Source organism: Bubalus bubalis, chromosome 18 (assembly GCF_019923935.1).
Source record: "Bubalus bubalis isolate 160015118507 breed Murrah chromosome 18, NDDB_SH_1, whole genome shotgun sequence".
In the NCBI taxonomy this organism is placed as follows: Eukaryota; Metazoa; Chordata; class Mammalia; order Artiodactyla; family Bovidae; genus Bubalus; species Bubalus bubalis.
Genome location: NC_059174.1, coordinates 37,944,829 through 37,957,779, shown reverse-complemented (window position 1 = coordinate 37,957,779; position 12,951 = coordinate 37,944,829). Strand labels below are relative to the sequence as shown.

At 45.3% G+C, this 12,951-nt stretch overlaps 1 protein-coding gene and 1 long non-coding RNA gene across 7 annotated transcripts in view; one reads left to right on the top strand and one right to left on the bottom strand.

Annotated features, from left to right (window-relative positions):
* LOC102400551 overlaps positions 1 to 12,154 on the top strand; it is a 187,855-nt gene extending 175,701 nt beyond the window's left edge. Inside the window, exon 5 of the long non-coding RNA XR_006546374.2 lies at positions 750 to 12,154. This is a non-coding gene — a long non-coding RNA (uncharacterized LOC102400551). The remainder of the gene's footprint in view (positions 1 to 749) is intronic.
* The window catches only part of ZFHX3 (zinc finger homeobox 3), a 288,156-nt gene that overhangs the window by 19,631 nt on the left and 255,574 nt on the right, over positions 1 to 12,951 (bottom strand). For all 6 annotated transcript variants that reach the window (XM_044932121.2, XM_044932123.2, XM_044932120.2 and 3 more), the window contains 3 exons: positions 10,743 to 10,876; positions 10,389 to 10,589; positions 770 to 872 (listed from right to left, as the gene is read on the bottom strand). In XM_044932121.2, the coding sequence (XP_044788056.2) occupies positions 770 to 872; positions 10,389 to 10,589; positions 10,743 to 10,876 (438 nt within the window). The remainder of the gene's footprint in view (positions 1 to 769; positions 873 to 10,388; positions 10,590 to 10,742; positions 10,877 to 12,951) is intronic.

Here is a 12,951-nt window from a genome sequence, read left to right as displayed (position 1 = left end):
CCTCTCTATTCGATAAGCAATGAATGTTCAAGTGGCCAATTATGAAAATAAAATACATTAAAATTTTTTTCTACAATGAGATCATCACACCCATAAATATTCTAACCCTTTTTCAGGTCAGTGGTACACTGCCTAGTATGGAGACATCACAAGGGAGAAGGTGGGGCAGAGCTCTTCCCAACTTAAGTCTTAGCTGCTGACAAGATGTCAGTGATGGAGGAGAAACTCAAAAACAGAGGTCCCACCCAGCGAGGACTCACCCCAGGGCACCACCAGCATCTATATCTACAACAGCGTCCCTTCCAAATGCTCCTTTCTGCTGCCTCCTATGAGACAGTCCTGGAAGTCTCAGAGAAGAGTTCTGTGCAGATACAGTGCCTAGAAAGATACCTAATCCAGTGCCCTGAGATCACCCGTGTGCTCCACAAGTCCCTCATGTTTAAGTCCTCAGAGAGGGAATATGTAATGGCTTAAGATGGTAAGTTATGAGTGTACTGACTGAGTGTCTGGTCATTAACTTCCTCACTGTACAGTCTAAGGGGACATGTGTCCACCGGAACCTCACTGGTTCTCACCTGAGCTTTTCTCACTTCAAACCACATGAAGAGCAACAGATACCCACTAAGAGCCCGAGTATCCAGTGCTGACAACAGCGCCCCTCGCCCCTTGAAAAGGCACATCCAGCTTAGGAGTACAGTAAAGAGTCTGCGGCACTCTTGCCCTATGAACGTTCTGTTTCTCTTCTCAAGGTCAAGAGTATGACACTAACCAGGTTGCTTTCCTGCCTCCTCCACACTGGAGCTCCCGTCTCGATCTGGAACAGCCGCTGGGAGGAACATGCTGCTGGGCATCACCATCTCAGGGGTGGTCACCTGAAGAGCAAGCGGCAGAGACATGAGGCAAGTCAAAAGGAGAGGAAAGAGACCCAAATAGGAAAATGTGTAGAAATTATTTAATAAGCAAAATTAGCCTTCACCAGTGTTAAGGCTGGAGGTGTCACTTTCCATAGCTCACTGAAGATTCATGTTTATTAGACAAAGCTCACATCAGTCAAAAGTGTTTCTACGGTTACATTCTGGACATAATTAGCAGTGCACACTTGAAGAATAATCTTATTATTAATATTTTTCCTTTATGCAGAATTTTGACTTTGATCACTGACAATGTTTTGTCATGGGCTGTGAAACTTCTTGTGCAACCAATTAGGTAGATAAGTTGAAAGGCCCACCTTAAGCTGCTGAAAACATAATAAGGGCCCTAATTAAATCATACCTAGTAAAGTACACTGTAATCTTGAAGCAGGGAGCATTGTAGTACTATTTTCAAAATGTATTCAGGCAAGAAGAGGAGGGGAATGAGCGAGAGAAAGGGTAAGAAGAAGAGAGGAGAACAAAGGGAAGGCTAAGGACATGCAGACACACTGGCAGATTTTCTAGGAAACAACATTGTGTAACCCTTTATAAACTGAGATCAAGTGCAAATGAGCATTTCTTATGACTGACTTCAGTCAGGATTTCTCCCAGGGTCTCTGCCTGAGGTACACAGCATCGGAGGGAACTTCCACCTGTGTGGTAGCCCAGAGGGTGTCCTGCATCCTACAACAGGGCAGCCCCACCTTGGCCATGGCTATTGCTGCCCAATATAGCAACCTGGGTCAAAAGAGCTACAATTTAAGGTCAGATTTTAGGGATTTATTTCTCCAGGCTGTCCTGCCATCTGGCCAGAAACTTGTCCAAACACATTATCATTTGCCTTCCATTAATATGATAAGAAGTCCTCAGTATGCAACATAAGGCTTAAAAGCCTCCTCATTTAAAAAGAAGCAGCGCCCCTTTGCCTGCTACAGGACAGCAAGGTAGTTGAGGATATGCCCAGATGAATCAGAAATCGTCCCGTTTGAATGCAGCCTGAGACATAAACTGACCCCGAGGTAACAGGAACAGAAACGTACAGTCACCACTAGCCTTTCTATGAGGCACCCAGCCCACGTGGAGACATTGTTTCCTCATCAAACATACCACTGAGATAGTATCTTCTCTTGCTGTTGCAAAGACTGGAACATCTAGATTACTGTTCAAAATTAAATATTTAAAATAAATTTTACTATTCTTAATGGTTTGAGGATTCTGGCCTTGTTCAAAATCACTGCCCATGCATTCACTAGAATCATCAGTGGTAGGTTCCACCTCAAGGGGAAACTCGGGACAGCTGTCCCCATAAATACCAAAAAGGTAACTCCCCCTTACGTTTCAGGGTGTTAGGATAATCTCAGCAACCCAGATGCCCAAAGGTGCAGAAATTAAGCAACAGGCACTGTGGAGAAGGACTCTGAGGAGCCCTGTGTTTATGAACAGCAGGTGCATGGTAGGTGCACGTGAGTGACACAGAACCCCTCTTGCACAGACATTGCACCCTCACACAAAGCTTGCCAGCAGCTGGTTAAGGCTAGCTGTTGATGAATCGTTAGGAATGGAGCAGAGATTGCCAAACTCATTCCATCTATTTTCTTTTTAATAGAAAGCATGTCTGACCAGTGTGGTTGGGGAGTCCAGCGGGAATCCAAGAAGTGAAAGGTCACCGATTAATTTATAGTCCTCAACCGAGGGGGAGCACGAGGTTGGGGGCAAGATGGGGAGAAAGGGAAAGGAAAAAAAGACTCCCCACCACCACCTTTCTCAGTTGTAGCTGCAGGATCAGTCCTTTCCTGGGATCTTTAGGAATTATGAAAAATGAATCATGAGAAATAAAAAAAAGCCCTACAGAGTAAAAAAGAATAAAATTATCTAACACCTCAGCTGCACATCATTATAGAAAACTGTGGGCTCTTTATACGCATTACAGTAAGGCAGACATCCCCTCTAACAGACTCAGTACGACGGATCAGTAATTGTTTTCATACACTTTAATTAGAAAAACTCAGATGGCTATGAATAATAATGGAAAAGAGAGACTTTTGCACTTGAAAGGTTGAAGTCAATCAAGTGTGAATGACGGCAAAAAAGAAAAAAAAAAAAAAAGACACCAATTCATCAGCCCTCTGTTGTCTCGCCGCGACTTTAATCATAATTCCTGATTGGGATTCAAGAAGGCAGTAAGCAGCGGTTCTTTGTCTGCCTTCACCTTCCATCAATTAACTCTCCCCGAAATATAATCATCAACCTCACATGCTCCTCTGCATCTTAATCTGGGCCTCCAAACCTGTAAGTCTTGCCCCATATATGTTTAAGTAATTACTTTTATCTACCTGCATCTTCTCATCTATAGTGTACCCAACCTCTCCCTGAAAGCAAACAAACGAAAAAGATTCAGCATATAAAATCTTAATGGACAAGAAGTTCCCAGGAGACTTGAGAGGAAGACTCCTGAAGGGAATCCTGAGGATCTAGAAATTCTGACGGGGTCTATCTGCCCATGTGTCTGAACAGAGAGATTGCAATGGAAGCCGCTTTGCTATGCAGGACACTGACGGACCCCATGTCAGCTCTTGGATGTTAAATGTTCCTGTGTCTGTGTCCACTCCTCTTTCTCCTACCAGCTTCTCAACCCTGTCACTCACAGTTTCCACACTTTTTTGGTCAACAGCCAGAAGTACGGTCCTGCCAATGCCTCACTGAGGCGCTGTGCTTACAGAAGATGATGTAAGTTGGCCATGGCAGAGTTCCTTCAGCACCCCTTGTTTCCCAATCAGATCTGGCGGCCATGCAGCCAGGCTGGAGGTCCCTGGGAAAGACGGTCACTCACCAGCGCCAAGCACAGTTCTGTAAAGGCCTTCCTTTCACAAGGAGCATCAGAGCACACTGGCAGGCGAAGGGACAAAACCTGCCCACAGTATAACCAGCCTCCACCCACCCTCACCAAACGTGTCCAAGCCGCAGACCCCCCCAAGCACTGGATGCCACCATTACACACTCAGCCCCAGCACCCCCAACCACAGACTCAAATGCCGAACAAAGAGATTAAGGTTTGGCCAGACCACACTCAGTCCAAACACCTACTCGTCCCACATCAACATCCATGTAGACTGATTCTTCCAGTAACCTTACACCCATCCACAATGAGTATGTTAAATTACATTCTCCCATACTTGACACTAATGTATAAATGGGACTTAAGACTATGAAAACAGACGTTTGACTGAAAGTCCAAGTTTTTGAGGTAAGAAAGTTCAATCTGTTAGAGCCATGACTTCCTCAGAATTTGAGTCTCTCTTGATTGGTGGCCGTCTGGATAGCACACGCCTTCTTCCTGCCTCTCTGAGCCAAGTCAGGTATGCAGAGTTGATGGGAACACAGGAACAAAGTATCATCTGAGCAGCGATAGAACCTTCCAAACAGGTAAACAGTCTCACATAGAGTGAGAAATGGGGAGTTCTGTGCTGATGCTGGAAATCTTCAAGTTTCAGCAATTTTCATATATGACAATAGAAGTAGAAGCATTCTACTTCTTCACGTGAAGAAAAATCTTCATGCTTAAGCAATTCCAAAACAACTCAGTTGATGAGAAGGGAGGGCCTCAAGTGATTCTGCTTGTCCATTCATTTGACCATCATTCACTAAACTTTGTACAAGGTCCCTATGCCACTTGCTTGTGAGACAGAGCGAGACCAGGTCCCTGGGCCCAAGAAGCTCACATCCAGAATAATTAACCTTTTAGATATCATAAACTCATTAGGAAATCTGATGAAAGTGGCAGGCTCCTAGAAAAAATACTTTCAAACAGACTATTGCAGATAATTTCAGGAAATCACAGGCTCCCTAGAGAGAAATTCCTGGACTCAAGTTAATTGCCCTTGAACTACTAGGAAAGGTGATATGGCTTTGTAAATACCTCCTGTTCGGTTCACCATTATTTAGGATTATGATTTAATGCCTTTCAAGTTTCTATGACATGAGTGGGCCTGAAAGCCTCAAGGACTCATTTTATAAAAGCCAGAGTCTTAGATGTGGGCCTGGTCCCCACTGTGACATGCAGGAGGGGCCGCTGATGTTTACTCTTTCTCAGTGGAAGAAGCTGGATTATAAGGAGCCGCCACACTCTTTGCTTTCTTTGGGTCATGGACGTGAAATGGCCAAATACAACACCTTGAGCAACCAAGGGGTATATAAATTTTGCTAAATTCTTAACGGGACTGTTCATGCAAATTCATCCCTCAAGGCCACCCTGAGGTTAGATCAATGCAACCAACCAAGTTCCACATGCTGGCAAGCAAAGGTATCTTCTCAGACCCAAGTACTGCACCTCACTTCTCTGAGACTTTCATCCCCACAGCCTTGGCAGTGCTCACCTGAGTAGAGTTGCTTTCTGAAAGGCTCCCTATTCCAAGTGAAAGGACAGGTTTGCCAAAATCTAGACTCCCAAAGAGACTGAAATCCTTCATATTTCAGTAAAAAATAAACAGACTGAAGAGCCTCAGATGAAGGGAAAGAAAGAGGAAATGATGACAGAGGGAAAGACAGGACCTCAGACACAGGCCTTCCCAACAGAGACCTGGCTAGTCTGTACACCTGGTGAATGAGGTATTGGTCCTATTCTTTAAAAGCCAACGATTCCAGACCTTAGCATTCTAGCTAGTGGGGGATCTAGAGTTGATGGTGCCAGTGAGGGTCTAGCTGCTCACGTTCTCCTCTGACCTCAATGGCTGCCAGGATGCAGGAGCTGTCTGCACGCCTGCAGCCAGCAAGCCAGGCACTGCTTAGCAGCAAAGCCTCAGAGTTTTGTTTTGTGTGTGTGTGTGTGTTTTTTTTTTTTTCCTACTACCTTCCAGTTGTGCTAGGTTGGGCGCTGGACCCTGGTGTCAAGAAGGCCATGTCTCTGTCTCGTTTCCCTTCTAAAATGTCATCTATGTGGCTGTCTTTTTTTTTAATCTAAAACCCATGAGGAAAAATTATAGAGCAATATTAACATTCATATGGGCCAAAAACAAATGTAGCCCTGAACCAGATTTTAAAAATCTAAGAATCAGAAAGACTGAAAAAAGGAGATAGGTAGGAGAACAGGAAACACATGAACAGTTGTCTCTCTCTCTCTCTCACACACAGACACACACACACAGCAGAAGAGAGAGAGAAGAGAGCTGAGAAGGAGACTGAATTGGAGAGAAAAGCTTCATTAGACTCAGAGAGGCAAGCAGTGGCAGTATACCAAGGTCACTTCTAATTTAGACCATCTAATTGGCAAACAGGCTCCAAATGGCTATCATCTCACAGGACTTGGAATTAATGAAGCCCGATTATTTTCATTACCTTCCTCTGAGATGGAGACAAAGTGAGAGCTGGTACCCAAGTGGGTGCCACAGCCTCAGGGCCAGTGGCCACCCGAGAGCCCTGATGCAGGGGGGCCAAGCGGCCAGCCTGGTCTAGAGACTCAGATGTATGGGCACACGGGGAGCACAGAGAGAGATGCTGACCGAAAACATCACAGGAGTCAGACAGCTGTGGGGTGGGGTGAGGCGTGGGGGGTGGGAGCTGTGGAATTGCAGGCAGCGTGGGTCCAGGAGCTGTGAAGGGGAATCAGTGCATGTACAAAACATACAGGATAATTAAGAACTACTAAAGGGAACAAAGACGAAGGGCTAGAGAAAAAGGTGTTCCTGGCTGCTCCAGACTCAGCCCCATTCTCCGCCATGAGGTCACACTTTGCTAAGTGATGGAGGAACAAAGACAGTTTCCCTGTGTTAATGCTCTGCAATCCCAGTGGTGTGTCCTGCCACTTAGAAGAACAGTGATTAGTTAGAATAATTCAGGACCACTGAAAATTATTGTAGGTGGTCTTTCCTATTCTCATTTAGGGGCTAGAAACCTGACCCCCTTGCCCTCAACCCTCCTCCCCTAGAAAAGTGAGCAAAAAGAGGTGGCACAAGCAGTGACCCCTATACCCCCATCACTGACTCAGACTCTCGAACTTCCCTGTCACTAGATGAGAGTGCTATATGACTGGCGTTGGGGACCAGCCGCTCAGTGGGGCCTGGAGGGGCACTTGTCTCACTGCCTTAAGCTTTATACATTTCCTTCTTTCTTACCATGTGTGTAAAGACAACCTTTGGAGCTCTGTTTCCCACAGGCCCAGCAGAATGAACTGCTGTGGGTGCAGTTTCCATAGCAGAGGGCCAGAGCTGCAATTGTTCCCAGTGGAGAATATTTTTCAAGCCCCTTCATCGGTAAAAAGAAGGGGGCCCATGGAGGACACAGATATGAGATGCAGAGCATAAGCAAGCAGCTGTTACCATAGCAACAGACATATTAGACACTGCAGGTTCCTGAAAGCTGTCTGATAAGGTATTATTAAATGAAGCCTCCTCAAAACACTCTCCATTTACAACTGAACGGAAAGACATTGTATAGAAAGTAATCTATTTCCATTTATCAAGGTGGAATTTACTTTTAGAGAGACTGAAACCCAATTCAAGCCAGATCCTGAGACCTTGGGCCCAGACAGCAAAAAATATTTACCAGAATTTACAGCTTCAGATACCATGGACACACCCCACATCTGCCAGGAGGTGTCTGTTTGGTAGATTTTGCCAGGTTTTCCTAGTCTGAACCAAAGGCAGTGCATTCAGTCAAACCATCTGGCAAGGAAGAAGATTCACTCCTCTCACTGCCATTCATCCGGGCCACTCAAAGATAAAGCAGACGTAACTTTCTCCTCTGGGAGGATGAATGACTGGACATTGACCATTCCTTAATGATACAGTTTAGAAAATGGAGCTCTGATTTGAGGGGTATATCTCATCATGCTGTTTTCAGAGTTTCCTGCTCTAGATGGCCAGGAACAAACAGATACACCATCAAAAAGTCTAACCAATACTTCCTCTTGGACAGTTTTCTAATAAAATTGCCATAAAAATAGCCTCCAGGGGCATGATTTTAACCACAGGTTCATTATAAACAGTTGTAAAACAATTTCAAAATTTCATTTTAACACCATACTTTTCAGAGGGAGGACAGTGGCAGCTACTTAATTGTTAGGGTCAAGACCAAGATGAGCAGTCCAGCCCTCAAATAGGGTGCCTGGGTTCACCCCAAAGTATGGCCACAAACTCCCCTCCAACCTTGGCTACTTGTCTTTTTCTTGCTGATCCTGCTAAAGGATGGAGATGGAACTGCTTTCTTTAGCTTGACACAACACATCCTCATGACTTAAGAAACCAGTTCAATACCAACAGCCATGCAGTGACTCCATCTTCATGCAAAGAGAGGGCATCAAACTGACCTTACAGACACCTTTAGTCAAATGTAAAACCCTTACATGATTACAGTTCCCACAACTTTCAACTTTATTTCTGAATCCATTAACTGTCTCCCGTTGCTAGCAAATGAACTTCCTTACAGTCAGCACATTTCCCACAATTTGCACACTTTTTCAGAAATGTCTAGAAAACACCTCCATTGTGTGCTGTGGGAAAATGAGGTAGGTTTACAGGGGTTTCTGAACAGGTGCCAAGCACAGCCCCTTTAGGGAGCGCATTTCTCCTACACAATTATGTTCTTGGGGAGTCTTCTCAAACAGGGATTATTAACCTGGCTCCATGGGTGAACTGTGGGTATCCTTATGCTCCCTGGCATTATACACACAATTTTGTACATGTAGGGATGTACCTGGTGGTCCCATGGCCAAGTCTTATTGCTCCCGATGCAGGGGGCCTGGGTTTGATCCCTGGTCAGGGAACTAGATCCCACAAGCCACAAATAAGAGTTTGCATGTCGCGACTAAAGATCGCACATGCTACTCTGAAGACTGAAGATCCTCCTGCAGCTAAGACCCAGTGCAGCCAAGTACATTTTTTTTTTTTTTTTTGTACATGCAGAATACTTGAAAGAGTTCTTAATAACGGATGTCAAACTAGCATGCATAGAATACCCAGTAAGGCTACTGAATCATATTCACCAGTCTCCCCCAAAAAGGATTTGAGAATCACTGCTTGAGTAACACCTCCTAAATTCTTAGGAATTTAGTACCCAAGCAAACACAGCAGTAACATCCTGTTGTTAAATGAAGACTCAAATGACCACCAGACTTGCTACCTTGTACCACACTGTTGCTGTTATAAAAGAATTAATATGACAAACAATGGCTATTTGAGATAAAATTTATATACTGGCCCTTAAGAATATATAAATGAAACACTGTCTAATGTAAACCAATCATACAGATTACTACAGGCTCATATTTCCTAGACCAATGTGATCTCAAACAGGAAAAATAATCACCAGAGCCAAAGAACAATGTATTGAAAATGCCTCCCTCCTCACATCTCTTCCTGCTTCTTTAGGCTCCCACGGTTCCAGGTCAGCTGTGGGAAGTCCTGGGTTGGCCAAAAAGTCCATTCAGCTAGGAAATATGTTGTTCATTAGTTTTTGGTGAAAATGGGAAAATGTGTATTTTATTTTTACTTAGACCCAAATGAACTTTTTGGCCAACCCAGTATGACAGCCTGAGGAAAATCCCAAGGCTGGAGAGAATTCCCAGGAAACTTGTAACATAGAAACCCACCATCCACAAAAGTAAGTTTCCACTTACAGAGACCCTTTCAACATGTTCACCAATCTATTTGAAAATAGCCATGGGAAGTTGCACTTGCAGCACAGAGGCCACCATAGTTTCTCACTGGCTGCTCAAGTTCCCATGACACAGCACCGAACGCATACTCCTCATGACGGAACATCACTTAGGACATACATTAGTATCACCTGCAGAATTTTGAAAAGTTTTCACGTTATATTTAAATCTTTGTACTAATCTTTTGCACCATGTTTACAGTGGCCACTTAGAGACATGCCCTGCAAGTATAGCAACTTCATGTTCAAAATGCAAAGCCCTTGTTCATGATTCAACACGTGCTACCCAAATGAGCATCTTCCTGCCTTGAGAACGAAAGCATCCACCCGAGGGACTCCCCTGTCACGGGGCTGCATTCCTAGAGTGGGAGAATCTGGGGTCAAATCTCAACTTTGCCACCTAAAAGTGGCATCACAGCAATTAACTTCTCTGAGCCTCAGTTTCTTCAGCCATAATGTAAACATGTCAAGCCTTTTTTTAAACAGAGTGGCTGTGAGGATGAAATGAAACATAATGAATCTAAGAACAACCTAGAATATGACTTGCTCAGTAAAGGCCTGGAGAACCTGAATGACAACTTGCAGTTAACTCACCCCCAGGCCTCTGCATCTGGAGGGGAGAGGATGATGAGGGATGCTGAGAAACACAGAGCCCTTTGGGTCACCGTCATGCCAAGACTAAGGTTGACAGTGGTCACAGGACCATCTTTGACCTTTCCAACTCTGTCCTGCCTCTGGCGTCCAGCAGCACAGCCTCCTGCCCATATCACAGTGCCACCCTTGACCCCTGGGGAGAGAAGAGCCCTGAGGAGCTGCTCCCGGCCGCCTTACCGTCATGATGAGCTTCTCCACACAGTCGGGTGCCACGCTGTGTAGGTGGGTGAGGTGCAGCTGGAGGTGGATCTTGTTGTTGAGCATGTCCTGGCAGAGGGGGCAGCGGAGCATGGGCTGCACCGAGTGCTGCGTCATGGCGTGCACGCGCAGCCGGTTGACGTCGGCATTGCTGTACTTGCAGTAGGGACACTGGTACATCTGTGGGGGACACAGCCACCCCGCCGGTTGACTCTTCAGTTCCCGTGGCAACAGTGTCTGTCCCATGCCCGCCCACCCAAGACTTCACTCCCCATCCCACTCCCCCCAGGTAACTGAAATACTCTCCCACAGCACAGCCCCTCTGGGCCTCACCTGCTCCGGCTTGGTCTCCTCTGATGTTTTTGGTCGCTTTGAAGAAAGAGGGGACTCCGAGCTACCTGGGAAGGAGATGCGTTTGGAGGTTGCGGGAGAATCTGTCAGCTCCTTCTCTGCTTGGCTTGATGATGCTGGAAGGAAAAACAGAAGATGTAATCCAGCAGCCAGGCCAGGCCAGCTCCCAGAGGATGCGTGCTGGGTGAGAGTCAACATTCATTCATAGCTCAGGGTGTTTGTGAAACACCCAAGTTAAAGGAGGATGAGCATCTGGATGGGTTTATCGGGCACGGTGGGAAAGAAGCAGGCATTGCTTTCTGTTGCCATGAATTTCTGTCACTACACAAATTTAACAACTGAACACCAAGGAAAAAAGGTGAAGAAATGGACTAAAAAGCTCTGAGTTGGATAAACCTACATTCAGTCTGTTCTGACCCCCCTCCCCGCTGATCAAGACACAACCTGTTGGCTAATGAGGGTGGCTGGGGAAGTCTCACCAACTGCTCTGCCAAACACGAGTCAACCCAAGAACCAGACAGACTTTCATAGATGTAATCAATGGTATGCACCCAACTTTATTGTCACAGCTCTTGAAATCAAAGGAGACCTGATCAATGTGAACCAAAGCTTGATTTTTTGCATGTATCTGTTCACATGCAAAAAATCAAGCTTTGGTTCAGCAACTTGCTTTTGGCGGGGAGACGTAACTTAAGAGTGGAACTAGGCAGGGCGTAAATCCAACTTATAAACAAGCCAATGCTCCAGACACAAGAGTTTACTCAGAGTGGGTGGTTCAGAGAGAGAGAGTTTCCTATCTGCTTGCTTAGACCATGCCCTCTCACCCCCATGTCACCAAAAAGACAAAATACTGACGAGGGAGGAGGGCGACCTGAGGCTTAAGCAGCAAACAGTGGGCACAGAGCAGCGGCGGAAGGAGTTCTCTGAGTCACGGAAAGAGACATGCAAGATCTGGATGAGAAAACAGTTGGGCTAACAAGGTTTAACCAGGATAAATAAGCAGAACTCCTTTGGCATAAACACAAATCCTCAAGTGGTCAGATCTGGTTATTCCGAAACCTGGTCAGTAGCTTAAGGCTGGCCCTCTCACTTGTTTTGGATGGAGAACTCCATTTTTTAGAATCTCATTACAAGAGGCAAGAAGAAAAATCCTAAAAATGGTAGCGAGACAAGACATACCCACTGTGTGCTGCCCTCACTGAAAAATCATTTGACTCCATGTAGAGGTCATTGGTATGGAAAGCCTCATTTCTACTCTTCGGTCACACTGCTTTCTGTCTCATCCAGTCTAGTTACCCAGCACGTGTTTCCAGCTTTGAGATTTGTTCTGATGTGGATACACAAGATGCTGTCATTACAGATGTGTGCTTTAATAAACAGTTGTAAAAAATCAATTTTGTTCATTAAAATCATAAGGCCACACAATAATTTTGAGGGGGAAAAAAAAGTGAAATGCAGGAAATATTCCAGGAAGTGGATGCTCTTCCCAGAATGCACATCTTATGACCTTTAACCCCAGTATCTTGGTAACCTGGCCTACATAAGTTTGTAGAACATCTATTATTTAAAAAGTACAAGGACAAGCATATTACATACAGACCCCTCCTCCTCCCAACACACACATTCATAACAGTACTTTAATCTGTCTCGAATCGACTTCAAACCCATTTTGCTCTTAATGGGAGTTATTCATTTTCACTTGAAAGGTAATACGTGACGGCTGGATATTTAATGTGATGGACTGGCTGCCGATTAACTAGGTGCTGTAACATTCTAGTCTGGTTCCCGCATGGCCCACTTCCCATTTCCCAGACCCCCTCAGACCTGATCCCTCGAAACCCTGTGTCACGGGTTTTAGACCTCTGAGTATGATGGGCCGCTGCCTGCACACTCCCACAATAAGAGTCTTTAATTAATGTTTCAAGGACTTGAGATCTTCCTTTCCCCAGAAGATTCTTTATTCTCCATCATTTTTCATTTTTGCTTATTGGTTGTCTTCTATGTGTTAGCTCTTCAAATTCCTCCTAAAGATGGGGTGGCAGTGGTGGAGGCATTAGGTGATGGCCACTTCAGATGCCTGTTTGTTAGAGCCATCCTCCACCTTCCTCACTTGCAGCTCCAATCTGTAGGATTCAGGGCTTACAGTTAGGAAGAAGCTGCCGTATGGCTCTCCCTTCCTCTGGGGCGAGCC